This window comes from Lutzomyia longipalpis, chromosome 2, assembly GCF_024334085.1.
Source record: "Lutzomyia longipalpis isolate SR_M1_2022 chromosome 2, ASM2433408v1".
Taxonomy (NCBI): Eukaryota; Metazoa; Arthropoda; class Insecta; order Diptera; family Psychodidae; genus Lutzomyia; species Lutzomyia longipalpis.
The window spans coordinates 15,724,049-15,751,159 of record NC_074708.1 but is presented as its reverse complement, the minus strand read 5'-3'; the positions used below and the strand labels follow the sequence as shown (position 1 = coordinate 15,751,159).

The following is a 27,111-nucleotide window of genomic DNA, read 5'->3' as shown; positions in this document are numbered from 1 at the left end:
ACAAAAAATTTATTCCCAATTTCGCTACAGTGGTGCCTCCGCTAACGAACCTCTTGAAGGGAAGCCCACAGTCAATCGTATGGAACCCTGAAGCGGATCAGGTCTTCAGAACCCTAAAATTCCTCCTCACATCAGCACCAATATTGGGTACCGCAGACTATTCAAAGCCATTTAGGGTCAAGACGGATGCTTGATGGAGAAGTCCCAACCCTCTACAACTATTCAAACCGCACACTAGAAGAATTTCTGAAAATGATCTACAGACGGGGTTCTAACGATCCTGACACCATATTTTTATTTTAGGCGTAATTGAGAGAAATGCAGAAGATAGATAAAAAAAAAACCATTGTCACGCGAACTGCATTTTTGGGGAAGGTTGTTTTTCTTATTTTTACTATTATTCTTGTTTTCACTATTGTTTAATATTATTTAGTTTTTTGTGTATTATTTAGCCATCAGAGAAATGATTTGGAATAAATGTTGTTGGTAAATAAAATCTTTAAAGATTAGAAAACATTGGGAAACCATTCTCGTGTCCTTAATATTTTCTAACTCGAAAGAATTTTTTAAACGTTTGTATATTTTTAAAATTTTGAAGATTTATGTTACTTTCCTCGGGTCTTTAAGACAAAACAAAAATTGTTGATCTACCTTTTGAAAGCAATTCAAAAGCAAAGCTTTTACTGCAATTTACGGTCTCATAAAGTAATTCAATCGAATCCCCAATTTTGGGATTTTTTTCATGTTCGTCACACTCACCTCTCTCCTTTCCCTTTTCTCCCGTCTGAGAGGTACTCGAGATGATTAGATTAGTTGAGGTGGACAGGTGTTCAAAAAGACAAGATAACGCACTTCTATAGGGTTTATTGGTGTCCAATTGAGTGATAAAAATTAATAAGTTAGTATCAATTGTGTTCTGGTTGGACTTGCCAGCGCAATTGCTTAAAATCATTCGGAGTGTGTGGACGGAAAAAATTTGGAGCATGAGGTGCGTGACTCCCTCAAGGATCTTCCTGATCTTCGTGATACTCGCGGCAGGTGGACGTGAAATTGCTGGTGATTGTGTGTGGTACGATGTGTGCAATATTGATAATCGTGGGCAATTCCAAAATTGTGCATACGATGGCCCAGGATTCCCATTAGATGTTGCAGCAGATCCGGAAGCGGCTGAAATACTCAGAAAACGGTGTCCGGATGTTTTCACGAGTGGTGAGTGTGTGAAAAGAAGAATTATCACGCAGCCTAATCCGCGGTGATTTTAATTAATCCCACAATCAGCAATACTGCTCTCTATTGGGATCAAGAGTGATTGATGGATTTACATTTTTTTTCTTCCCGTCTTGGCCAGACGATACTCCGCTCTGCTGTACGCCTCAGAGTATTCGTCTCATGGATCAGCAATTTTCAATGGCTGAGGGAATTTTTGGCCGATGCGAGGGATGCCTGAAAAATATGCTTCAGAGTATTTGTGCATTCTCATGCTCTCCCGAAGCTAGCAAATTTGTTCGGCCGTACGTGGAGGAGGCTGGGAATCTGGGCAGGGGACCCTATGTGGCTGAGATTGACTTTGTAGCAAGTGGAGAGTATTACAATATGACGTATGAAAGTTGCGCTGGTATCGTTCATCCTGCCACGGGGAAACTGGCCATGGATCTGGCGTGTGGATCATTCGGTTCAGCACGATGTACGCCAGAGAGGTGGTTTGGATTTATGGGAGGTATTGATTTAAATCCTCTGGCACCCTTCAACATAAACTACATGGAATCAGATAATCCCGATGAAAGATTTGAAGGAGCTCCCAGGACTTGCGATGATCCGTTTCCGGGATCGTATGAATGCTCTTGCATGGATTGTGCGGCAAATTGCCCACAAGGGATGGAGCCTGTTGTTGAGGAGCATCCGTTCATGGTTGGGGATCTGAATGGGGTGACTTTTGTCATAGCACTTTTTATAGGCTTCCTAGGGATTGTATTTGTGGTCATTGTGGCAATTAGGACGAGGCACAGTGACTTCGATGAGCTCCCCAAGTGGACAGGTGGATTCAGTGGTGTCAATTACTACCTCACGGCCTTCTTCCGTTGGCTAGGACATGGTAAAGATTTTTTCTTTTATTTTCATTCAATTTCCTTTAAATTCTCTTCGTTTCGAAGGATGTGCTGCTCATCCTGTCCTCACGCTTGCAATCTGTTCATGGGGTATTGCTGGTCTAGCCTATGGAATCTTCTACCTTGAGGTAAACCCCGAAAATACTCTCCTTGTTGTCTTGCAAATTAGGGATTTTTCTCCTGCAGATTGTAACAGATCCCGTGGAACTTTGGGCGAATCCCGATAGCAGATCTCGAATTGAAAAGGATTTCTTCGACAGTCGATTTGGAGCTTTCTACCGGACTGAACAGCTTTTCCTCAAACCCTACAACACAACACATGTATGGAAATCCTTTTTGAGCACTTCCTAGAATACTTTTTAATGAATAATCTCTCAGATTTTCCATGAAACAGAACTTGGAGTTGTTGAATTTGGTCCAGCATTCAACAGAGACTTCCTTCTGGAAGTTTTTAGGCTGCAAATGGAACTGACTGAGTTGGGGCAGGATATGGATTTGGGATTGGAAAGGATATGCTTTGCACCAATTATCTATCCAGGGGAAGTTCCAACACTCGATCAGTGTACTGTTCAATCAATTTTTGGCTACTACGGGCATGATTTTGTCAAGTTCAATGAATCACGAATTGATGCCAATGGTTTCGAGAGGAATTACCTGAACACAATTATCAGCTGCACACAGTGAGGAATTTTTTTTCTTAAGAGGTTCTTGAGAGAAAAAAGTCTTCTAATTGGGGTGAAAATGTTCTTTCAGAAACGCCTATGCTCCGGAATGCTTTGCACCCTTTGGGGGTCCTGTTGAACCCGGTGTGGCACTCGGTGGGATGCCAAAACCCGAAGGAAATGAGCAACCGGATTACAATTTAGCCACAGCAGTCACAATTACCTTCATAGTCAACAATCACGCTGATCCTGATCATCTTGATTTAGCAATGCAGTGGGAGGAGCTTTTCATTAATTTCCTGAAAAACTACGAGAGTGACATCATGGAGATTGCTTTCAGTGCTGAAAGATCCATTCAGGATGGTATTCAGGAGCTGTCAGAAGCTGAAATGTCCACTGTTATCATCAGCTATGCAGTCATGTTTGTCTACATAATGATTGCTCTGGGGAAGATCTCTGGGATTCGTACATTCCTGGTCAGTAGTATAGTCTTCTAAATATTTTGAATTCCTTCTTACTTTAGAATTTCTATTTAATTGATTTTGGCATTTAGCTGGAGTCAAAAATCACTCTAGCTGTGGGAGGAATTGTCATTGTCTTGGTATCCGTGGCTTGTAGCTTGGGAATCTTTGGCTATGCTGGAGTATCCACAACAATGCTCACAATTGAAGTGATTCCATTCCTCGTCCTCGCCATTGGTGTTGATAATATCTTTATTATGGTCCACACGTACAATCGCCTTGACCGAAGGGAGTATCCTTCAATTCCCGAAGGAATTGGGATGGCTGTGGGACAAGTTGGTCCATCAATTCTCCTCACAGCATCAGCAGAGATATTCTGCTTTGGAATTGGAGCACTCTCCAACATGCCAGCTGTTCATACGTTCGCCATGTATGCTGCTGTTGCTCTTCTTATTGATTTTATCCTTCAGCTCACGGCCTTTGTGGCACTCATGAGCCTCGATCAGAGACGATATGAATCCAAACGATTCGACCTGATGTGCTGCTTCAGGATGAAGGAGTACCAGAAGGCAGATAAACCTTCTCAGAGCTTCCTGCAGCGCATCATTGATAAATTCTACGCGCCCTTTGTGCTCTCAAAACGTATTCGTCCGTTGATTTTTATCATCTTCATCCTCACAACTTGCCTCTCAATTATGGTGGCTCCTCACCTGGAACCCGGCCTTGATCAGGTATGTGTAAATGCCAACACCTGTTTAGTAAAAAGCTTAGTCACCACATTGAAAAAAAAAAATATCTCCGCAGGAATTATCAATGGCCAAAGATTCGCATGTCGTGAAGTATTTTCAAGTAAGTCTATGATGCCTTTATTGATCACAACCACTTGAAAACTTATCAAATTCCTCATCATTGTGCAGTTTATGGCGGATTTACTCTCTATTGGCCCACCTGTGTACTTTGTCGTAACATCAGGATTGGATTACAGCCTAACTGAGTCACAGAATATCATCTGTGGTGGCCCTCTGTGCAACAATGATTCAGTTTCCGTTAAACTCTACATGGCATCGCAATTCCCGGAAATGTAAGTTGCTAATTAACTTCCTTTTTGAAAATTATCTCTGTGGAGTTCACATGATTTTTCTAATTAATCTGCGGAAAAAAAGAACACACTTGGCTCGACCCTCTTCATCGTGGATTGATGACTATTTCGATTGGATAAGTGTGGACACGTGCTGCAAATTGCACGCCAATGGTAGCTTCTGTCCGAGTACAGCTCCATTTGGGGTTTGTCAGGACTGTGAGAAGGAGATTGTGGATCTGAGACCAACGAGGGAGACATTTATGCAGTATTTCAGTAACTTCCTTTCGGATTTGCCTCATGAAGGATGCGCCAAGGCTGGAAGAGCTGCCTATGTCTCGGTAAGTTCATTTAAATTGTGTTCTTCCTCTACTTTTTTTAAATGAGTCAAATAATACCCAATCATGATTGAATCAATATTAAGTCAGTTTTATCTCAATCTTCAATCTTGTGTTGATTAATTATTGATAAAATATTGTTATTATTTTGCAACAATCGATTGGTCAATTTATGCTCAATTATTGATCAATCACACAATTTGCGCTCAACTTTTTATAACTTGTAATGGTCCCCTCTACATCTTTATCGAATTACACTAGAATCGGCCCAGCCTTTTCCGAATTGCTCAATTTCTTCTCAATCATTTTCCATGCATAGATTTTTATTGATTGATTAATGATTGAGCAATTATTGTCCATCAATTAGATTAATTAAAAATTGAGCAATATTTGTTCATTAATCAGATTAATTAAAAATTGAGTAATTTTTGTCTATGAATCAGATTGATCAATAATTGAGCAATTATATACATATGGGGTTATGGACCTTAGTTCATAAGGAAGCGTCTAAAACAATTGTTCGTCAAAGTGATTGATCAAGAATTGATCAAATGTTGCCTATCATTAATCAGTTTGATCAGAATTTGAGCAATTATTGCCTCTTTCTCATATTGATCAATAAATGAACTATTTTGCTTTTCAATCTGATTGATCTATAGTTGACTTACTATGCGGTCCTACATTGACTCGATATTGAACACAATAATTGATAAATGATTAGCAAAATTTATTTACTGGGGAGATAGACTCTCTTTTATAAATTGCTTTTATCAGTTTCCTTGCGCAGCACAAATTTTAAATGATTGATCAACAATGGAGCAATTATTGCCTTTCAATCGGATTGATCAATTATTGCTCATTTATGGGGCCTAAATTGACTCAATGTTGATCAAAATTTTGTTTACTGTGAAAATTTCCAGGCAATAAACTACATTTATGATCAACATGGAGACACCTACATTCAGGATTTCTACTTCAACTCTTACCACACAACTCTCAGTACATCCCGTGATTTCTACACAGCCCTCAAACAGGCACGAATAATTTCGGATGATATTCAAAAGCAGTTCGATGAAAAGGAACTCGGGATCACCATTTTCCCTTACAGTGTTTTCTACGTTTTCTACGAGCAATACCTGACAATCTGGGAGGATTCTCTCTTCTCCTTGGGCATGTCAATGCTCTGTATCTTTGGTATAACTTTCCTTGTTACAGGCTTTGACATTGTGTCCGCTCTCACTGTTTTCCTCGTCGTTCTTATGATTCTCATCAACATGTTGGGACTTATGTGGGCATGGAGCATAACACTTAATGCTGTCTCTCTCGTTAATCTCGTTGTGGTGAGTAATCGCATTTAAATAATTTTTTTATGCTTCTTTCTTGTATCAAATTTTATTAAAAAAAAACGTGCAGTCTTTTCTTGATTTTGATAAATTCTAAATTTTATGAATACAGTCGTGCTACGGAGAACAATTTTCCTTAATTTTTACTTTGATTGCTTGGTCAATAGTTCTGAGCACTCCTGTATGTAGCGTAAAGCAGGCAGATTTTGGACACTTTAAAATTGAATAATTTCATTTTCTTGCACCTAATTCAAATTTAAGTAATAAAATAGCATTCAAAAGGTCCTCAAAAACTCATTAATTGGTCTTACAAAAGGATCTCTAAAATAAATCAAATTATTAAATGAAATGTCCAAACAACCCGCATTGACTGTAGATTTTTTTTTAAATTAAATTCCAGAGTGTTGGAATTGGCGTGGAGTTTGTCTCGCATATCGTGAGATCCTACACGAGAGCTATTGGTGATCATATGGACAGATCAAGAGCTGCCCTCGTGAATACGGGCAGTAGTGTCCTGTCCGGTATCACTCTGACAAAATTCTCCGGGATTATTGTGCTTGCCTTTGCCAAATCCCAAATTTTCCAGGTCTTCTACTTCCGAATGTACCTTGGAATGGTGCTCATTGGTGCAGCTCATGGATTAATCTTCCTTCCGGTCTTGCTCAGCTTTATCGGTGAGATGTCTCCATTTAGATTAATTCTTTTTCAGTTTCTAATGAATATTTTTTCGGTGTTTTTTAGGACCTCCATCGAAGGTGAAAGAGTGATACTAAAGTGATACGAATAATATAGCAGAGAAGGAATAATGAATAAAAAAATGATATTAATTAAGTTGACAAAGTGCAGCAACTCCACGAAGAATCCAGTGATCTGGTGATGAATCACTGGGAATTCTCAGTGGGATTTCCATTATAAAATGCCCATTTCCACCCGGAGTGTCCTCCATGTCCTTTCGGTCGGATAGCAGAACGTACGTTGGACAGATGTAAGTATTTGAATGAATTTTCTCTTCCACATTTTGCGGTGTGCATGCAATTCCCGGCAATTCATCATGCAACTGCCGAGGATTCAATTCTGCCAGAGAATTGAGCTCCCGATCAAATCGAGCTCCACTCAGAAATAATCCAGATATTTCAATTGAGTCCCCATTGGGTGTCTCACAAAGGTCAAATTCTAATTCAATTTCATCCACGGGAATTTTATGTTTTCGGGTGAAGTTGAGGCGAATGGTTGCTAAGAAAGCACGAGGTGAGTAGAAACCCGGAAGCCAAACTGATGCAGGAATGCCACTGTCGACCCAATTCTGCCACAAAGAAAAGTTTGATCAATAAACTCTTTGTTGTTGCCCTTGCTCAGGGTGGTTGTGGATTCCATCACACTCACCTGGAAGTAATTTATTCGGTGCAGGAAGTCTTGAATAAAATTTGCCAGAGATTTTTTCGTAGCATAAGCATATTTTAGCCATTCTTCCGGTATTTGTCCGTGTGAAATTGAATTGATAGCTTCCTGCATTTGTGGTGAGAAGATTGCTCTTCCTGTTAATTTGAGAGAAAACGAAAAGAGATGGAATTTGTGAATAAAGAGTGTCAGACAATTTACAGGTAAAGAAAGTCAACAAATCTGTTCAAAAGAAATGAAAATTATCTCAAGAATTTAATTTTCAGAGAATCTTCAGCTCAAACCAAACGATGGAGACCACGGAGGCGTCAGGAAAGTCGCAAAAGGGATGAAAGTCAGGGGAAAAGGGAGCCAAATCGCAACAGAATTCGATTAATGGAAATTCTAGAGACCACCTACGGTCCCAATAATCTTCCTCAGTCCGTACAGAATCTCCTCCATGCTCTGGAACTTCAGCTGTGGACGTTGAAAGAATTTGAAATGAGCCTTTGCCAGGAGCAGAGGCTAAACTACGTTAAGAAGGAAATTCTTTCATTTCAGCAGGATAGCAGGGAAGTTCTTGGAGAGAAACTTGATAGACTTCTGAGGGATGAAATTATCACAATAGACAAGAAGAGGAAGTCAATTGAACTTCATGTGGAGAGAGAATTGAGGAAGAATCGACGCAACGTGGTCAATTAAATTGAGGAAATTAACATTCTAAATTAATTAAAACTGATTAAATAAAATAAATCTCACCTTCAATGCACTTGACGACATTTTGTAGTCCTTCTTCGATGAAAATGATTAATTGGTTGTACTGTGTGAGTTCCTGGAGGAGCAGCACGTTCATGGATTCCTCGTAGGATTTAGGGAACTTATTTTCAGCTTCTCTCAAGTCGAATGTTTGGGGAATTTTCGTGAGAATTTCCTGCGCAGTTTTCATGACATTTTCCTGAACGTCTTCAACTAAATTGTGCTCATGTAGCTCCACGAGATCCCTTCGATCTTGCATTGATAGAATTGTAACAAGGAGTCTCTCAGTATCTTCTGTATCCTTTACGCTGCATGCATTTCTGTGCAATCCGAGGGCATTAGGAACATTCCCGAGGGAGATATAATCGATAAATTGCTTAAACTCCTCCTGAGGAATATCTCCTGGCAGGATGAAAGGATTCATTGCAGCTTCTTTGTCCGTAATTTGATTTGTAACGAAAAACTTGAAGATAACTGAAAGGAGTCGATGATCCCATGGATCAGATATCCTCTCGCCATAGTTGCAGGATCCAATTACGTGAAAGAGAGTTTCCAAGGAGAAATCCTCAATGTTTCCTGCTGAGTATTTTTGCAAATTCCTCACGCTAACGGATAAATCCAAATCATTGAAGTCATATTGGATGTTCCAGCCACTTTCCCGGTAGTTCTGGCGTTCTAGAATAATACTGTGGAAGCAGCAGAGCCTATAGAGGATTCTCTGGAATGCCTCGGAGTCTTCTTTACCCGAGTAGTTGTGGAACTTTTGGGTGAGATTCCTCTTGAGGCCATCATTGAGTTCTCTCGTGATCTTTACGCTATTCTCCAGAAGTGATGGCGGAAAGAGTTTTGTAGGCAATGATATGAGCCACAAACGGAAGTCCGGATGAGTCGTGTCCGTTGTGAAGGCATCACAGATTCCTTCCAATGTTGGGAGCCAATTATTGGCTAGATGGCAATTGAGGAGAACCACCCAGGCTCCTGATTTCTTACCCTCTTCTATTGACAATTCAGCGATATCCCCTTGGGCTTTTCCCAGGGTCACTAGCACCACTTTGTCATCGGGAATCCCCCGTTGATTGGCGAATTTAAGCAGAGATTCCGTGAAGTCGTATCCTTTCTCGAGGATGGCAATGATTGGGGTGCAAGAGTTGGAGATTTCGTAGCAGGAATCAAGCGTAGGGAGTGGAGGATCGACGAAGGCACTCCCTAGACTCTTCTCAACAAAGTCAGTAATGCTGTGAATCAGGATATTTCGTCTGAAGCATCGAATGAGCATTAATTTATGAAAATCAGTTAGTTTATCCTTCCATGGATCTGGAATCACTTCAATGGGATCCTCATTGATCAGGATGTCCTCCCATTTATCGAGATTCTCAGAAATATCTCCAACAATCCCTTGAAATGCAGGGAATGTTTCCAAGCAGGATATTTCTTGCCAAATTCTCCTGCTAAAAATCTCAGAAGGGCACTCTGGTGCTTCATCTTGCATGGCTGTTACTCCTGTTAGCAGGAACATCCATTCCTTTGAGTCAAGTTCATTAATTTTCGCCGAAAGGATCAAGGCAAGAACGATCTTGTCCTTGCTGAATAAACTCTGGCAAACGCTGAAGAAGAAACTCTTTGTGAAGTATTTTTTGAGTCCCTGGAGACGAGCATTGATATCATCCAATTTCTCAGTGTTATCAATTGCCGTGAGATAGATGCTGATGAACCATTTGAGATTGAACTGATACATGGGATTCATGCTGCTGAGGTGATCAATTGAGAAGAAGAGTGTTGAGCAATGATCAGCAATTTGCATATAAACCAAACGTCCATCTTCCAGCTGCTTTTCCGTGTTCTTTGCCACCGTATACTTCTCCTGCACTTCACTCAGGAGAACCTTAGAAGAACTGAGGGTCTGCACGGCTTTGTCACTCTCCAGGATTTCCTTTTCCGTTGAGAGAATTTCCAAAATATTCTCCTCAATATCCCTCAATTGCTTCTCTGTGTCTCCTCTCTGCATGACAATTTGATTCCTTTCTGACTCCAAATCCGGACGTTCCCGGCCTATTGTGGCAGAAACTATTTGGTTATTGAGTCCTTCGCGCGTGACGACAAAGTTAACAATTTTAACATCAACTGCAACATCCGGAGCAATTTTGGGATTGTACAGCTTTGTTGTGATGAAGAGGCGGAAGGATTCGTTGAATTCAATAATATTCTCTCCCAATTTTATGCAATAAACTCCACCTTGTTTGAAGATTTGTTTCTTGAGAATGGGTTCTAGCATTGGATCTAACTCCTCTCCGACATTCTCAATGAGAACCGGAAGGCCGAATTGAATGGAATTCTCCAGGACACGATTGTAGTCTGGCTGATTGAAGCGTATCACGCAAAGTCGGTTCTCCTTCTCAAAATTCTTTATCCAAGAATTAGCCAGGAACTGTGGATCTATCATCAATGGCCATCTCTTGGAGTATCTGAAAAAAGGATTTGTGGATTTACTTTTCAATAATCTTTAAGCATTAGATTTAATACAACTCACTTTATAATAATGGCATTTTCAATTGGATGATCTTCAGTTGGTAAACCACAAATAGTCCACTGACGTATTTGGGCAGCATCCTCAAGTTCCTCCACACGGAAGGGTTCTGTGTGCTTTATTTGAAGACTATCAATTTTCTCAAGCCACATATCGAGCAGCTTTCGTCGAAATTCCACCGGAAATATGCCCATGTAGGACACAATCCCAGCTGATATTATAACATCTCCAGCTACCTTGTCAAAAGAAGCTTCCAGCGTATCAGCGATATCCTTCCAACCATCCTTTTCACTTTCCAACGTGTTGATCAGTTCATTAGCTCGCTGAAGCTTCTTTGTGGATGCTTCAAATTCATTCTGAAGCAACCGGAACTCTTCCTGTTTTGCATCGTGATGTGATTGAAGATCAGCAAGACTGACTTCCGCCGAAGCCAGTTGTTCCAATTTAATATTCAGAGAATCTATGGCTGTACTGTAGATTGCTTCAGCTTCAATGAGAGCCTGCTTCCGTGGTTCCAAACTCTCAAGGACCCTTCCGTAGTTGGCAACGGCTATAACCCACTTGAAGAGAAGCTCGCATGTCATGGAGATTGATTTTACTTTTTCCATATCAAAGGACAAGACTGGGCGTTGCTGAAAGACTTCCATAATCCTCGGATTCACGCTATTCTTCTCAAATTGTATGAGACTATCGAGGAATGATGGATCAGCCAGGAGACGCTTCGACGGTGACCAGTAATCATCATTCTGTCCAGGAACTTTATCCGGTTTAATGTCTCTGAGAATGCAAATACCCTCAAGGACAACCTTAACAGCTGCCGGAGGATTTTTCATGGATTTAACAATGAGAATATCAGCAGGTGTAAGTGTAGTCAAGGAATCTGTTGCTGCCTCAACATCAGGCAAGACTTCTCCTAGCCTTGAGCTAATTTCTTCCTTTATTTTAGTTACAGCATTGGCCTTTTCTGCTGTGATTGCCTCATCGCGTTTTATGTGTTCCTTCTGAATGACTAGCCTCTCAAATTCCGCCTGAACTTTAATTCCCTGCTCAGCTACAATATCCGATGTTGTCTTCAATTTAGGCTCCAACACCTCAAGTTGATTCTGTATGATCTTTATCTGTTGCGCAGCATTTGTTAGCTGATCTATCCCTGCAAGGTATTTTCCTCTTTTCTGTGTGAGGAAACTTGTCTTTTGCTGAAGCATAGATTTGAAATTCTGTATGAGTTCGATGTAGATAATTGGGGTGATGTAGTTCCTCTGTTGAAGACGCAAAAGAAGTTCCTTTGAGACAGTTTTAGTACTTGTGTGGAAGAAAATGAATGTGTCCATGTAGTTCTGGCGTACATCAACGTCTTGTATGATTGAAGTAAGGTATCTGGTTGCAACGGATACAAGAGCATCTTCAGGCCACTCCTGAAACCAGTTTACTGTGCAACAATTGACTACTGAAGGGAATTTCCGGATTCTTGTACGAAGACTTGGTCCCTCGGGAGACATACAGAGAACAATGTGGAGTTGTTCCCTCACCACACGGACAAAGTAGTTGAAAAGTGCAACGGGAGTTCCGTCTGTTTGGAGACTCTTCTCTTTCTGACTATCAATCTGACGCATCCTCTCAATTAGTTCTTCCTTGTCGTCCACGGAGAAAATGTTGGGAACTTCGCCGCAGATCAGAAGATTATTGATCTCTTCGAGGAAGGACTCCTCCTTGATTTGTTTGTCGGTAACAAGGAATACTCCATGGAGTTCATTTGTTGAGATCCTTTTGAGGATATTTTTAATATCATTCCTCCATTCGTCCTTGTTGTACTTCTTCGTGATCTCTACCTGAAAGAGCTCGTAGTCAACAATGTGTGAAGCAAGACGCGATAGACTTTGACGTCCTGATCCATCTACTCCAATCAGGAGGGCATGACTACGGGGTTGCTTGAGGATACGACAGATCCTCGACAAATGCTCAATGGCAAAGCGAAACAGGATCAAATCCATTGGCTTCTTCGACATGTTATTAAATTCAACTTGATAAGCCTCCACAACGTTGGTCAATTCATCAATATCCTGGACCTCAATGTAGTTCTTTGTGTCTGCTTTGGGATTTGTAAAGTCGCAATAGATGAGCTTCCGCATATCGCTCTCACAGAGCTGCTCACCAAATTCACAGAATCTCTGTAAAAGTTCCATTGCTGTTGTTTTCATGCAAGTCTCTGCAACTTGGCTGAGATTATCAAATAGCCATTTCCTGTCTTCCAAATCCACAAGACGATCCCCATAGATTCGTAGAACTTCGTGAAACCAGAGTCTTCGCATGCCACTGAGATCCTCGATTGCTTCTGGAACGGATAGGAGCACTCCTTGGACGACTCTGGCAAAATCTCGAAGATTGAAGATGTAATGGGGACGTTTAGGTGTGGGCAGGAGATGAGCTTTGACCTTGTTGTAGATCTCCAACGTTGACAGAACTATTTCTTCGATGCAAGGATCAAATTCTTTGGAGAATCCTCTTGTATCCAAGTGCCACAGGACTATTTTGCTGAAGATCGCTTTAAGGGTGTCGTCCACAAAGTTATCAATGCTGATCGTATTGAAGTGTCTTGTGAATCTCGGTGTGATTGGATTCCCTACTCCTCTAGATCCCATAGCACAGAGAAGCTGGATATCAATGAGTTTAATGGGAACATTTTCCGCCTGATCGTACCACATGCGATGATCCATCCACATTCTCAGCAGTTCAATTGGTGGCTGAGCACCTGATGACTCCTTAATGGGCATCGACAGGTCATCAATGAAGATGATGCAGTTCTTTCCAAGGGGTGGCCCAAAAACTCCCTTCCTTCGCTTGTCCAGCTTCGACATGATAATCTCCTGCGTTTGCGTTGCTGTTGTGAGATCCGAGAAGCAAAGATATTGATGCTTGAAAAGACCTACATTGAGTTTCTTGGTGAGAAATTCAACTGTGTAAACACTCTTGCCTGTAGCTGTATGACCAACTAGAAGGATTTGCTTCGAGTTATTTGCAAGAAGATCCAGGAGTGCCCAAATTCGGATCGTTTCGGCTGTACTGATGATTATTTGATTTACAGGCATATCCCGAGGAATAGGTGGTGCTAAAGCGATCTCATCTGACCACAACTTCCATTTCCCTTTCCCCTCTTTGATGTATCTGTAGTCAAAGACACTTTCAGCCTTAGGGATGGGGAAAATGTACGCTCTTGCAAGGTCAGGAACTCGTAGATGATCAGGAATGCTGAATGTTTCATAGAGATCTGCAGGAAATTTCTTCTCAAGTAAGCCACGAAAGAGAATGGAAAATTTCCCACGACTAGCTCCATCGAGTGGCCCTCCAATTGCCCAGACACAGGAAAAGAAGAAAATTCCCTCCAGCTGTGCACGAATATCAATGTCCGATAGGGCTGCCACGTGCTTCTTATCTTCGTAGTCTTTGAGGAAGCAATCAAAGAGATTGGTAATGGATACAACAATATTTGCATCCTGAGTGAGGATCATTTCATAGACTCCTGGTTGACGAATGAACCAGAGAAGGAGGGGACAGAATCTCATGTAGAGATCACGAATATCATTCTTCTGGACTTGTGTAAAGGCTTCGGGAAGGGTATTCTCCCAAGATTGCAGAAGAGGCATCCATCCAACCTTCTCTGGTTCTAAGTAGACAATCCCGCAGCGAGATATTGTTGCTGGAGAAGCTGCCCTCAAGTCCTCAGTCTCAAATATCAGTCTCATGTTGGGACGGAAGTGAATAATTTCACCAGAAGCTAGGCAGAGTTTCCTATTGTCATCGAGGACAGTGTTCAGGTTATCCATCCAGGCTGTATCAATTGGACCATCAAAGACGATCCATTTCTTACCCTCTCTACGGGACCCGGCGAACTTCCTGTAGAAGTGCGAAAAAATCCCATCAGACCACTCAAATGTCTGAACATCGAAGGTTCCGTAGAGTTTCTCAAGGGTGATTGCCATGGGATTGATCACCACATAGGTCAGCCTGTCCTCGACAATTTCTCCGTCGTCGGAAGTTCTCAATGCTTCAGCCAGCATACGATATTTAGTAGTTTTCCCACCAAATGGACCTCCTGTGATGAGAATTCCTGGTGCCATTTCAAGCATCTTCAGCATCTGGAGACATTTTTCTGCAGAATAATCCGTTAAGATCTTGTTATTTCTCTCAAAGACCTTCTGCAGAATAGACTTCATTTTCTCATCAGCTGCTGAGAGCGTTGCTTCTTTGGGTTGACCCGGGAAGAGATCTCCAAGAATTTCCTCGAAGATTTGGAAATCAGTGTCGGTGAATTTTGGAAGGCAAACTGTTCTTATTGCCTCCTGGAACATTCTCTCCTCATTTGATTTATCTTCTGATACTTTCCTAATGTCTTTGGCAAGATTTAGGATTGTCTTTGTGGTTCGTAAACTGAAATCATAGAGAGAACCATCTCTCAGGAGTTCTCGACAAAATTCAAAGAGCTTCATTATCTTTGTAGTCAGGGACTTTCCATTTCGGAATCCCCCTGCAAAGAGTTCAACTTCAATAATCATCTTACTGTGTGGCGCGGTGAATGCAATTGGCCTGAAAAGAACTTTCATGGAATCTGGAAGTTCAGAATATCCTCGATTATTGCGGATAATAGTGCTGAAGATGGCACAAGTGGGATTGAGTTTCAATTGAGTCCCATCGAAGGTCACTGTTGCGGATTTGGCAGCAATACTTCGCTGAAGAGTGAGAATTTGCTGGGAGACAACGGATATTATCTTCGGGGTGACACTATTGAAGTCCTTGAAGCAGCACCAGGCGCCACAGCTGGCTAGTCCTTTGAAAAATTTCCCAAAAGTAACAAAGTCAAGAGATCTCGAGCAGTAGAAGACGATGCATTGCTTTCCAATAGCTTTTGCCAGATCCTTGACTGTTTCAGTCTTTCCCATGGATGTTGATCCTTCGAAGCTGCATCCGAAATTGTACTGAAGAGCTACAAAAGTTGATCTCCAGCATCTGTCTGTCTGCGGAGTCATTACAAGTCTTGTGGTGTTGCCAAGGTATTCGTGAGCATAGCTCAGGGATGTGTCCAGAGTTTTGAGATGTAGATCCTGAGTCCAGTAGTACCTCATTTGGGAGATCCAATCGAAATCCATGGGATTGGATACTTTGTTTCTCTGGAGATGTTTAATAATATCCCTGCAGTGAATTTCGGATATGATCATTGAAGTTAGGGTGAGTCTGTGCCTTTCTGTAGAAGCTTCCGTCAGTGCTTGGGATGCCTTCTCAACGTTTTCTTCCCATTTATCCTGGAGTGGGGTTAAATCCTTTCCCAGATTCTTCTCGATGGTGTGAGTCCAGAAGATTCGGGTAACATTGAGTACTGCCTGTTCTGGCCACTTAAACAACCAGGATTCTCTGTTGGATCTCTTGTGATCTGAGTAGGCACTCTGAAGGGACTTCAGGACGGTTTTCTTCATCACATCCTCCAATTCTGTAAGCCATTTCTCAATTTGACCACGAGATTTGGTGGTTGAGATCACTTCAACCAGGTCAATCTCTTCCCCATGATGAGAGTTCATCTTTGTCACATCCAGCTCTTCGGTGAAAGTCAACGAAGCAATACCCTCGAAGCATTTCTTCAAATGATTCTGCACCATTGTGGGATCTTTTGTTTCTGACAAAATCTCCAACAATTCCTCGTTGGAAAGGAAGAAAAAGCGCGAGAAATGGAGTCTCTTCTTCTCGAGGTACTGCAAAAGAAAAGTTCCAAAAAAAATCTGAGATATGCCAAAAGGATCATTTAGGGATAGTCTTACCGCATTGAGTCCTTTCTGGATGACTTCCAGAAGATTAAAGGCTTTCTTTAGCCTGTCTGCCATTTTTTCAATCTCCACCACTGCCATTACCTTCGTATCAATTGCTACCTGCTTCATGAGGTCCTTCCAGATTTTATCCACAGCACTGAACCTTCTACCTTCCTCTGGCATATGTTGCTGGATGTCAGGACTTGAGAATATTGGTTCCAAGTACATCCAATTGCTCTGAACTTTGAGCCAACTATCGAGAATGTCTTGCAGGAGAACTAACGTAGTTTCCCAAGCTCTAAAAAGGATATTTATTTAAGAATATTTCATTCACAACTTTTAAAGACTAAACTTACAGGATTTCCTTTGCAAAAGGTTTAATGTATGGAGAATTTTTCATTGATTGTGTCTTTATAATGTGATCATCGAGAAGAACTTGAATGTCGTCAATTGCAGAAAGGATAAAGGTTCCTGAATCGCGGTAGGGATTAATTGTAAAGGCCATATCTGTCCATTCATCAACCATTTTCGTCATTGCCTTCTCGAGATTATTCTCCTTTGTTGCACTTTCGGAGATAATTTGGAATTTTGAGATGTAATCATCGAGGCCATACTCAATGATTCGTTCAAGAGTAAGGTCAGGAGATATTTTAATAGGGAAGCCAATGATTTCGGATACTTGCTCCCAATGGCGCTCCTTCATTCCTGAATTGCCTAGAGTTCTTACGATCGGCATGTGAGTTTTGAACTCATCGACAACCTCCTTAATCTGGAAGAAAAGTATTTTTTGAACGTTCTTCTAGAGTCTGGAAATTATTCTAGTTAAAAACTAACATCTAGCGTTAATTTCTGGGTATTAGGGCTGTCTACGAAGAGCTTCTCAAGCGTGAGGATCGTTTTGTAGATTGCCGCTACGTCGTTATCAATGTCTGATGGCTCAAATGTGCCAACTTGTGTATGCATCCAAACTTCATACTTATCCATAAAGTCTTGTCCAGCATCGAAGAGGTTCTTGTGTGGAACTAACTTTTCATAAGTCGCATTGCGTAGTGGAAACTCCGATTCCTCCCACGTGTATGATCTCTCTTCTTCATTAATCTGATTGATCTTTTCTTGAGCACTTATTAGTCTGCAAAGAAAAAGGATCACTAGCATTACTAAATTTTCTTTATTTGACTTGTTCTCTTACTTATTGTCCAGTAGTGTTGCCTTCCTCTTGTACTTTGCCAAGTGTTTGATGTCTCCCCAGTTCTCGTAGTCCTGAACTTGCTCCCAGTAAACTTCCAAATCCCTTCTGAATGTCTCAATCCTCCTTCGGAGGCTCTCTTGGTATTCGAGTGTCTTCTCAGCGATGATCTGCTTGTGCTCCTTGAAGACACTCGGCATTTTGAGGTACCATTGGAAGGTTAAGCTGTTCTGTTTGATCTCAAGCGGTGTGAAGATGGTGTGATCAAACAGCCAGAGGAGTTCCTTCATATTCTGCCGCAATTTTTGTTCCATTTCGGGAATTTTATTCTCCTCCGTCTCTTGCACGTACTTCTTCAGTTCCATCAGCTCACGCGTATCCTTTGGTATCTTTTTAGCTTTCACTGAGATACTTTCGTATTCCTTTGCAAAATTCGAAATTTCCGTTTGCTGCTGTGCCGTGAGATTTGTAATTAGTTCATTTTGCATAAATCTCGCAAGACGCTCAAGAGTTTCAATCAAGCCTCCACGATGGAATTCATACAGGCCAAGGATAATGACTCCAGAAATATTTCGTGTGATTGATCCTTCGATTTCTTTGTAGTGAAGAATTTGTTCGCAGTATTCTTCAAATTTGGGCTTTCGACTAATGAACTTTTCAATTTCCTCCGCAGCTGCACCATTCATTAGCGTTATGTAGTCATCAAAGTCCTGCATACGCAATTCAGGTCCTATCCGTTGATCCTCGAGTACGCGAAGGATTTTATTTCGACAGTCTGCCACAGCAGTGTCGGAGATGATTGGCTGCAAGCAGGGATTCGAAGAGAAGTCCGGAAGATTGAAGAGACTCTCAATTCGGGGGAAAGCCTTCACTGTCTTAATGATGTAGTCAATCACACGAAGAATTTCAGCTTCGATCTTAAAAAAACTCGGATTGAAGACAAGAGTGTCCTCTTCCTCCAGCAAGATGGTTAGATTAAATCTCTTGTTTGACACCTGGATTTTGAGGGAAAATATTTAGGATCTAGATTAAGAGTAGTAGGAAATGGTTATTAAAGTCATTTACATTGAGATCGCAGATGTAGTGGCAGTAAATGTTGAGACTATTCACGCAGACATCCTGCAAATTTTGCTCCATTATTGTAGCAACAGCATTGAAAAACTTCTTCGTGAGACGTTTCTTTTCAAATTTGGGCACAATATTCCTCTTAACTCCTCGCATAATGATGCCTTTTATCTGACTATACCAGTCTGTCTTGAGGATATTCTTTGTTTCATCAATTTGCCTCAAAACTGTAGCCTGAAAGTCGAAACTTTATTAAAATGTAAAGCAACACAATGTCTCTCCTCTCTCTCTCTCTTTGGTGCTATAATTAAGACAAGAAGTTTATTATGTGAATTTAATACTATTTTTTTCTCACTAAATCTCACTCTTTGCAAAGATGCTTGTTTAAACTTTTAATAATAAATTCTATACAACTTTTCGAAAGCTCTCTATAGGGACTTCCTCCTTTTAAGCTCTGAAAAGTTTATCAAGTTTTCCTTTCGTTTTTTTTGCATCATAATTTAAAAGGGTTTTTAATAAAGGGAAAAAGAGGGAGAGAGAAAGGAAGTTGGTAACTTACAGTGAACTCAAGTAAATCATAGGGTTTCTCGTGTCCCATCAGTTTAACCAGGTCAACAAAGGAGAGCTTCTGAAAGTTTGTGTACCAAAGCTCGAGCATTTGAGACATGCACGGATTCACGGTGAAAAGGGATTTCATGAGTTTGGTGCGATTTTCGGTGAAATGATGTTTACAATTTGTCACAATTCGTGAGGATTTTGATGCCCATTGCGATTGTTCATCAGCAAGGGATTCTGGGAGGGAATCCTGGAGAACGTAGGCAATTACAGACTTCTTCATTGCCATAAAATATTCATTTTTCATCTCCTCAATTATCCCATCAAGAATATCCACATATTTGGCAAGACGTTTCGGGATGAGGCAGAGAATCCTCGAGAGAACCTTCTTGTCCAGTGCGGCAATGTGAACTGTATCAATCCCATGTTGGATGTAATGATAAAATCTGAAGAATTCCTCGTCCTTTGTTGATGGAAATCCACCTTTTATTTCATTGGATCTCCCCCTCGTTATAAGCTCCAAAATCTTTACACGAAACTTTTCCCTTTGAATCCGTAAAGCTGTGTAGGATTTTTCTTTTTTTCCCCCCCAAAGAAGAATAAGGAAATTATTCCTCAGAGAAACTTTTGCAAAAAACCATTACTTTACATTTTACCCATGGATTTTACTTACTTTTCTCATATTTTACAGCCAATTTGGACCTCGTACTCTTTATGGCTTTGAAGTGAGTCAGCTCCTTCTGTGGCAGGGAAAATATATTTTTCTGTTTCTTTGAAAATTCACGCGCGAAGGATTCATTGAGACTGTAGCACTTGAGGCGGGACACTAAATGGGGATTACAGAGAGGTTTTAAATGATGAAATTTGGCGGTATCAGATGTAAAATCAACTTTCTTGCTCATTTTACCAGACACTTTTTTTGGATTTGGTGGTAAAGTGAAAATTTCTATTGATCAAACATTTTCCCGGGGAATTTGTGAATGAATGCGGTATCGAATAAACATTTAGTGTTGAGCTGGGAGATTCCTTAACTTTTTGTGCCATTCATGAAAACTACATCAAGGAAAATGTGGTTAGTAGGTTTCAAATATTGTGAATGGCTTTAGTGATAAATACCTGTACTGTATGGGCCAATTGAAGTAGAGTTTTATAAAAATAAAACAAGCAATAGACGAGATAAAAGAAATAAATTTTATTATTTTGCATTTTTCTAAAGATCTCTCTCTAGTAAAGAAGTTAATTCGTTTTCGTATGGGAAACTGCAACATTCGCAGAAAAATCTGGATAGGCACAATTTTGCAGTGGATCAATAAAAAAAAATCAGAAATCACTACGTAGGCTTTCCTCTTGCAATTGAGGCCCTAAGCACCAGTTTGCAAAGGGTGATTTTTTTTTCATTCTTTCAATTGAGTTAATTAGGAAAAGCTGTCAGGGTTTTCACAAAAATGCATAATGACGTCCCCAATATATTTTTTTTATTCATTTCAATGCAAGACACATTCATGCTGATGTTTTGTCAATAAGTTTTAACAAGGCTTTTTTTGTTCCAAGCATTAAAAGAGATTAAAATCTCATAGTAACGTCATTGTTTGCATTTTTAATCAATATTTATTGATTTATTTTCTAGATAATCCCAGTAGAAAATGAGAAGTTTCTTTGAAGATTTACTATTCTGCTATGATTTTCTTCAAGATTATGAATATGTCGATTACTTCCGCAAAATGAGGGGTTTTTTCCGTACAAGAACGAGTAAATTCCTTTTCTGAATTAATTTACTGTAAATTAGTTCCTGGCTTACCTGTTTTTAGTACCTATACATACAAAGGAAAGGACTCTTTCTAACGAATTTCAATAGAGTTTTAACTTGAATATTTAACATGAAAAATCTCAGAATAATTTTTCTCTATTTTTTTTTTCTCGTTAATTTTTATTTACAGTTTTAAAGAAAATTAGAATTAAATCAACAGATGAGAATTCTAAAGGATTCATTCTTATATTTTAGACAATTCTTGAAAAAAGTTGGTTTAAATATTCTTTTAAAGAAGTTCTACAAAATTATGTAGCGTCAATAAATTTTTCACGACACTGTCGTTGTGGTGGAAGAAGTAAGATTGGTGTCATTGCTTCAGTGGGCTTACAAAATGGGTGCGGAGTCAGTCGATAAAATAGTTCGTAGTGTGCTTTTCTCTGTCTGGGTTGAAGGATATGAGGCAGCAATTTCCTTTTATAGTCATCATGTTGTGTCTACCTCATCGTTTTCCCAACTTCTATGGCATGTGTAAAATTAATTTGTACAACTCAATGGAAAATTTGGAGAGTCATTTAATGCAAGAGTGAATATGCGATTTTCAGCGAGATTATGGTAAACTCATCCGTTTCCGCCTTTTATTTATCTATCACACCGAATACATCTCTTTGAGGGATTTTTGGTTGATTTTAGTAAAAGAGCCAAGCTTAGTCTTTTGATAACTCTTCTCATTACATCCACGGGAGTTTTCAATTTCTTCTTTTCCTTGAAGTATTTTTATAGAGAATCCCTTTCTTTTCAATTTTTTTAAATTTATTTGAATAAAAATATATATTTTTTGAATTCTTTCCCTAATATTTTGGAGTTGTGCAAATATAATGGAAAACTGTGATTTAATACCAATTATCGTTGAAGTTCTGGGGAGTCTTTTTTCATCTGGATCCAGTGAGTCTATTTTGTAATTTGTACAAAAAAAAATCCAATTAAAAAGGTAAATTGAGAGGTGTACGCACGACAAAAAAAATATTTTTAATTGCAGAAAATGATGACTATGAGTTCAACGATGAGCGCAATTCTCTCAAGTACATAAAATCCCCATAAATTGCATTCATCCAACACAGATTGAAAGTCGAATAAAATGGAGAAAATATTGATTTTTATTTTATATTGTACAACATTCCCATCGCAGCTCCTTTTCTGCTGAAGCTGCGCTCTCACGGAATAATATAAATATGATACATATACTAAAATAGAAAATTCTTTGCTGCAAATCAGTGTGTTGCTCCACGTATACCGATGGGTTGAAGATGAAAATATATATAGGAAAGGTTGAGAGTAAAAAAAGTGCAGATTAAGGGAATGGAATTGCAATGTATTGAAGAAAATAAAATATACATATAGGAGAAAATTTATATATATCCTTCTCGAGGCTCTGACTGAAATTACATACATACATAGCAAAGTGAAACCAGAGAAACACTTTATACTTGCGATTCTAATTTTATTCTGCAAGGTTTCCATGACTACAGTTGCTCTCCTCTTTCCTCCCTCCACCACCAACATTTCCCAACTCTATGGACCACTCGTACACTACATTCGTACACCACATCCATGCTTTTCCTGTGCATACACAAATGGAAAAAATACACCCAGCTATATAGACGCGTGTGAAATCTGATGCATTGGGAAGTGATGGGCTTTCCCTTGCGTTTGTAAGAATGATTCTACCTGCTATTCTTCTGCCACTCACTGATATTTTTAATCAAGTTCTCACTACCTCCTCTTATCCTGCCTCTTGGAAGCTCGCAATGGTCATCCCGGTTCCGAAAACTTCTAATCCTAAGCATACTTCTGATTTCAGACCTATAAGTTTACTTCCCTCGCTGAGTAAGGCTTTCGAGTCCGTGCTTCATGACCAGATTTCTTCTCATCTTTCGATACACAATCTACTTTCAAAATTTCAATCCGGATTTAGACCTCAGCACGGCACAACAACTGCTCTCCTAAAGATAAACTATGACATAGCTAAGTCACTCAATGAAAATAAATTTGTAATTTTGGTCCTTCTTGACTTCTCCAAAGCCTTTGATAGTCTTCCACATGATCTCTTCTGTCACAAACTAAAGAATATTTTTAATTTTTCCTCTTCTGCTGTCTCACTGCTAAAATCTTATTTCACTGATAGGAAGCAGTTTGTCAAATTTGGGACTGAATTTTCCACTAAACTTAGGCTCAAAAGTGGCATCGGCCAAGGCTCCATCCTGGGGCCTTTGCTCTTTTCGATGTTTATAAACGATCTTCCGTCCCATCTGTTTAACTGCTCCTACCATCTCTATGCAGATGATCTTCAGATATATGTAGAAGGTGATCCTACAAACTCTTCTCCAGCCTTTCAACTCATTAACTACAATCTTGATCGTATTCATCAGTGGTCCATCTCTAATGGTCTAGCTCTCAATGCTAAAAAATCCCAGGCACTAGTGATTCACAGACGAACTCAAATCATCGCTACAGAGCCTCTTTTCCTTAACGGTGAGCTAATTGCTTTCTCAAATTCTGTGAAAAACTTAGGAATTTTCTTCAACACTACACTCTCTTGGTCAGACCAGGTCAGTGCAATCTGTCGTAAAGTTAATTTTTCTCTGTTCTCCCTAAGACGCTTCAGTGACTACACACCCCAAGTAACTAGACTTATTCTTGCTAAAGCTCTTCTTATCCCATTCTTTACATACGGAGCGGAACTCTTCTTCTCAATGGATAGTGAGTCATTGAGGCACTTGTCTGTGGCTTTTAACAATTGCATCCGATATGTTTTTCAATTACGCTCGCGTGATCATGTATCTCGTTTTCGTGATGCGCTTGTTGGGTGTGACATCCAAGACTATCTCAAAATGAGGGTTGTCATTTTCATATATCGGCTGCTGAGAAGCAATACCCCTGAGTACCTTTCGTCACTTCTTACTCGGGGCACATCCGCCAGAAGAGAATGCCTTATGGTGCCTACCTCATCTATTGACCTTTTCTATAAAAATCTCTTCGTCCAGGGAGTTTCTTTGTACAATGCGCTCCCTCGAGTGGCGAGGATCTCCATCGAGTCAATTAAGGGACATTATTTGCGCGACTGGGATCCAGTTTAGTACCTCTTTTTTTTTACATTTGCATTGTTTTTCATTTTTTTTTCTTAATTATTAATTTTTTCTATTTTTTTCTTTTTTTGTAATTCTTTTTTCTTCTTTTCGTTATTGCTCACTTTCTTTTTTTTTAATTTCTCTTTCACAACAAAATATTGTAAGAGGGACAGACCCTAAATTTTTGTTGGAAATAAAAATAATAATAATAATAATAATAATAGACGCTTTCCTCGTTCACACACACACGGGCAAACATGAAAAGTTTTCCCACCCACACAGACATAGAGGGTGTGTAAGTAAGGTTTTTCGGCGTGCAAATATTGATCTGGCCATAAAAGCCAGGAGCTTTCATCTTTCAAATCATTTTGGGATAACACTCCGCAGGTCGCAATTTTTTTACCAACCACATTTCGCGTTACCTCCTCCTCTGTGTCCTTTTTTTCTGATCAATGAACACAATCAGGGATCAAATTGAATTTTTTTTCAGTGCCGACCCTCGCGCGCCCACCGCACGATGTTTTTTTTTTCAATCAAAATTTGACTTTGTGCCCAATTTGCGTGAAATCAGCAAGAAATTATTACCAATTTTTCAGGATATTGGGCGGTATATAAAACACTTTTTTTTAAATCAATTTTGCACATAACTTTCATATAGTTATATGTTTTGTACATATATTTAATATATATGTACGTATTTTTTCAATTATATTTGAATTTGGAAAAAACTTCAGCGAGACTTTTGTTCTGAAATTAATTAAAAGTTTTTTTCACGTCATATTATTTCTTTCATTTTTATTTAAAAGTTTTATTCTTTTTTCAAATTGAATTATATTAATAATTTAGGTTTATTTATGCAATACCTACCTACAATTTTAATATTTATCAGATTTTGCGTGAGTTGCCTGACAATGTTTTAAAGTTTCTATAGTGAATAACCAATTTCTTTATTTCATTTTATCGCTATTTCCATATTTTTAAAGATTAGTTTTTTAATGAAACTTTTGCAATTTTAAAATAAAATTTAGTTTTCGAATTTCACATTTACCCTAATGTTTAATAAACGACTTTTTAATAATAAAATATAATAAAGTCGTAGTGTCGTAGTTTATCTAAAGTGAAATTATTTTTTCGAATTCAGGAAAATTCATTATTTTTTGTTAAAAACACAAAACTGTTGAGTATATAGTAAACATTTTAGTAGTTTGATAGAACCATACTGTGAGATCAGAGATAAATAGCGAAATAGCAATTAATTTAAAAATAACAAATTAAGGCCATGTTCTAAATTTTATGGCTGTAACTAAATTTTATAATATTTTTAGCGAAATTAACTTTCGAACCTTGTTTCGAACACAAACAATTTAGGGGGCTTTGATAATTTATTATGGGAGGGAATTCGTTATTCTAGTACATACAAAGTTTATGGAAATATTTAAAAATAATTAAATTTTCTTTCAAGGTAAAGTAAATTGTTATTAAGAGAATTTCTTGAGCTCAATGTAATAAAATGTTTTATTTTTTTAAATAGATGTTTGAGAGTAATAAATATAAATATTTTTCAAAAAACGTAAATTTTATTTAAAAAATAATAATAAAATGAATATTCTAATGTTATAAAGATTTGCTTTTTTGTAAAACTGCTTTTATTTTAGTAAATTAAACTAAAACAAATTTCATGAACTGCAACTACAAAGTATTGGGCAATATACCGACGGTAAAACCAAAAGCTTTATATAAGCAAAAAATGGTAATAAAATTCAGATCACTAAAGGCATATTTAATTTTTAATATTCTACTGTTCTAGGTAATTTATGTTCCGTTCTTTTACTTTAAAAGCTTTTAAAACATTTTTTATTACAACCCTGCTTCCTTTGCTTAAATGTAATATCATTAGTCAAAATTGTCTTCATTTGAATATAGGTAGGGGAGAGCGGGGTTAAAAAAGTCACTTAAGGGTTTAGAAAAAGCTCAAAATATCATATTTCCCAAATGGATAAAGCGAAATGTTTAGCTCATTTCTTTAGGAAATTTACTGCCCTACAACTCTTTCTCAGATCATTTTGTTCTAGGAAATATGATATTTTAGGCTTTTTCTAAACCCTTAAGTGACTTTATTAGCCCCGCTCTCCCCTATAGGTCTTTTTCAAACAGCACTAAGCAGAAAATTAAAGAAGATAAATATTCCATGAATGTTTAATTATGCAGAATATTAGAAGATGCAGGATCAATACAACCTGCAAGATACAAGGACATAACTTACTTGATAAGAAATTTATAGATGTCATTCCACTTTGTAGATAAAATTGCTTAAAGAATAATAAACAAAAAGTCTGTAAAGAATAGTTTTTACAGACAATTTCAATCGAACCACTTTTGAAAGAGGAGAAAACTTTATATCTGTCCTCAACTGCAGATATAAAACAATTCGTAAGTTGAATCCAGGACCAAAGGACTAAGTTTCAGTGAGAGGAATTTCTCAGAACCTAAAATAGCAAACGTTTTATCGTTTTATTAATAGTTTTGCATACCTTTTGCTGAAACTCCACAAAGTCCATAGTTTCTGGAAACTATTTTTCTCAAAGGCAGACCATGTAATGCATAAACATAAAACGGGTTGAAGCAATGCTTTGTAAAAGCTTTAAATTATTCAAAATCTCTTTGTAAAAAAATATTAATCAACAAATCCTTAACTTTTTAGTTAACTGGTTCTTTTATTTATGTATATTTTCTGTGAAATGAAAATAATAATTTATTTTCTTTATTTATTTTTTATGTTTATTTATAATTTATGTGCCTTTGTATAGATTACTTCCCCTATGAAACTATGAATTTTCTTTATGAAAAAAAATATATATAGGGGAGAGCGGGGCTAATAAAGTCACTAAAGGGTTTGGAAAAGGCTTAAAATATCATATTTCCTATCTAGATAGAACAAAATGATCTTAGAAAGAGTTGTAGGGCAAGAAATATCCTAAAGAATTGGACTATACA

The 27,111-nt window shown here is 38.7% G+C and overlaps 6 protein-coding genes and 1 long non-coding RNA gene across 11 annotated transcripts in view; 3 read left to right on the top strand and 4 right to left on the bottom strand.

Moving 5' to 3' along the window:
• The window catches only part of LOC129790865 (UNC93-like protein), a 1,060,245-nt gene that overhangs the window by 174,461 nt on the left and 858,673 nt on the right, over positions 1–27,111 (bottom strand). The gene's annotated exons all lie outside the window — the stretch shown is intronic.
• LOC129790850 (cleavage and polyadenylation specificity factor 73) overlaps positions 1–27,111 on the bottom strand; it is a 566,536-nt gene that overhangs the window by 174,461 nt on the left and 364,964 nt on the right. Inside the window, exon 6 of one of the 4 annotated variants that reach the window (XR_008750633.1) lies at positions 24,130–24,169. The exons of the other annotated variants lie outside the window; for them this stretch is intronic. The gene's annotated coding sequence lies outside the window, so the exon portion shown is untranslated. The remainder of the gene's footprint in view (positions 1–24,129; positions 24,170–27,111) is intronic. 4 annotated transcript variants of the gene reach the window in all.
• Positions 907–6,818, top strand: LOC129790823 (NPC intracellular cholesterol transporter 1 homolog 1b). Its single transcript, XM_055828582.1, has 13 exons — positions 907–1,209; positions 1,349–2,092; positions 2,151–2,233; positions 2,292–2,426; positions 2,484–2,785; positions 2,859–3,243; positions 3,321–3,959; positions 4,033–4,077; positions 4,146–4,309; positions 4,392–4,647; positions 5,565–5,984; positions 6,388–6,661; positions 6,729–6,818. The coding sequence occupies exons 1-13, from the start codon at positions 984–986 to the stop codon at positions 6,752–6,754; spliced, it is 3,699 nt and encodes a 1,232-aa protein (XP_055684557.1). The 5' UTR covers positions 907–983; the 3' UTR covers positions 6,755–6,818.
• Positions 6,811–7,499, bottom strand: LOC129789230 (dynein axonemal heavy chain 12-like). The gene is made up of 2 exons (XM_055825877.1): positions 7,371–7,499; positions 6,811–7,290 (listed from the first exon to the last, which is right to left on the bottom strand). The coding sequence occupies exons 1-2, from the start codon at positions 7,497–7,499 to the stop codon at positions 6,811–6,813; spliced, it is 609 nt and encodes a 202-aa protein (XP_055681852.1).
• Positions 6,937–8,131, top strand: LOC129790947 (uncharacterized). Its single transcript, XM_055828802.1, has 2 exons — positions 6,937–7,588; positions 7,652–8,131. The coding sequence occupies exons 1-2, from the start codon at positions 7,551–7,553 to the stop codon at positions 8,064–8,066; spliced, it is 453 nt and encodes a 150-aa protein (XP_055684777.1). The 5' UTR covers positions 6,937–7,550; the 3' UTR covers positions 8,067–8,131.
• Positions 8,104–19,540, bottom strand: LOC129789228 (dynein axonemal heavy chain 7). Its single transcript, XM_055825876.1, has 8 exons — positions 19,247–19,540; positions 18,688–18,921; positions 17,626–18,617; positions 17,271–17,565; positions 16,793–17,205; positions 16,449–16,734; positions 10,648–16,382; positions 8,104–10,582 (listed from the first exon to the last, which is right to left on the bottom strand). The coding sequence occupies exons 1-8, from the start codon at positions 19,529–19,531 to the stop codon at positions 8,104–8,106; spliced, it is 10,719 nt and encodes a 3,572-aa protein (XP_055681851.1). The 5' UTR covers positions 19,532–19,540.
• On the top strand, positions 20,059–20,403 carry LOC129790959 (uncharacterized). The gene is made up of 2 exons (XR_008750642.1): positions 20,059–20,089; positions 20,153–20,403. It is a non-coding gene; the product is annotated as an uncharacterized LOC129790959 (long non-coding RNA).

What these genes read in the sequence shown, in the direction of transcription:
- LOC129789228 (XM_055825876.1), bottom strand. Translation starts at nt 19,531, where the DNA reads ATGGCAATGAAGAAGTCTGTAATTGCCTACGTTCTCCAGGATTCCCTC. An exon ending in ACTACATCTGCGATCTCAAT is followed by an intron (nt 18,618 to 18,687) that starts GTAAATGACTTT and finishes CTCAAAATCCAG; the next exon opens with GTGTCAAACAAGAGATTTAA. An exon ending in GAAAATGCCATTATTATAAA is followed by an intron (nt 10,583 to 10,647) that starts GTGAGTTGTATT and finishes TCCTTTTTTCAG; the next exon opens with ATACTCCAAGAGATGGCCAT.
- LOC129790823 (XM_055828582.1), top strand. Translation starts at nt 984, where the DNA reads ATGAGGTGCGTGACTCCCTCAAGGATCTTCCTGATCTTCGTGATACTC. An exon ending in ATGGAATCTTCTACCTTGAG is followed by an intron (nt 2,234 to 2,291) that starts GTAAACCCCGAA and finishes TTTCTCCTGCAG; the next exon opens with ATTGTAACAGATCCCGTGGA. An exon ending in CTCTCGTTAATCTCGTTGTG is followed by an intron (nt 5,985 to 6,387) that starts GTGAGTAATCGC and finishes ATTAAATTCCAG; the next exon opens with AGTGTTGGAATTGGCGTGGA.
- LOC129789230 (XM_055825877.1), bottom strand. Translation starts at nt 7,499, where the DNA reads ATGCAGGAAGCTATCAATTCAATTTCACACGGACAAATACCGGAAGAA. An exon ending in ACCGAATAAATTACTTCCAG is followed by an intron (nt 7,291 to 7,370) that starts GTGAGTGTGATG and finishes TCTTTGTGGCAG; the next exon opens with AATTGGGTCGACAGTGGCAT.
- LOC129790947 (XM_055828802.1), top strand. Translation starts at nt 7,551, where the DNA reads ATGGAATTTGTGAATAAAGAGTGTCAGACAATTTACAG. An exon ending in GAGTGTCAGACAATTTACAG is followed by an intron (nt 7,589 to 7,651) that starts GTAAAGAAAGTC and finishes TTTAATTTTCAG; the next exon opens with AGAATCTTCAGCTCAAACCA.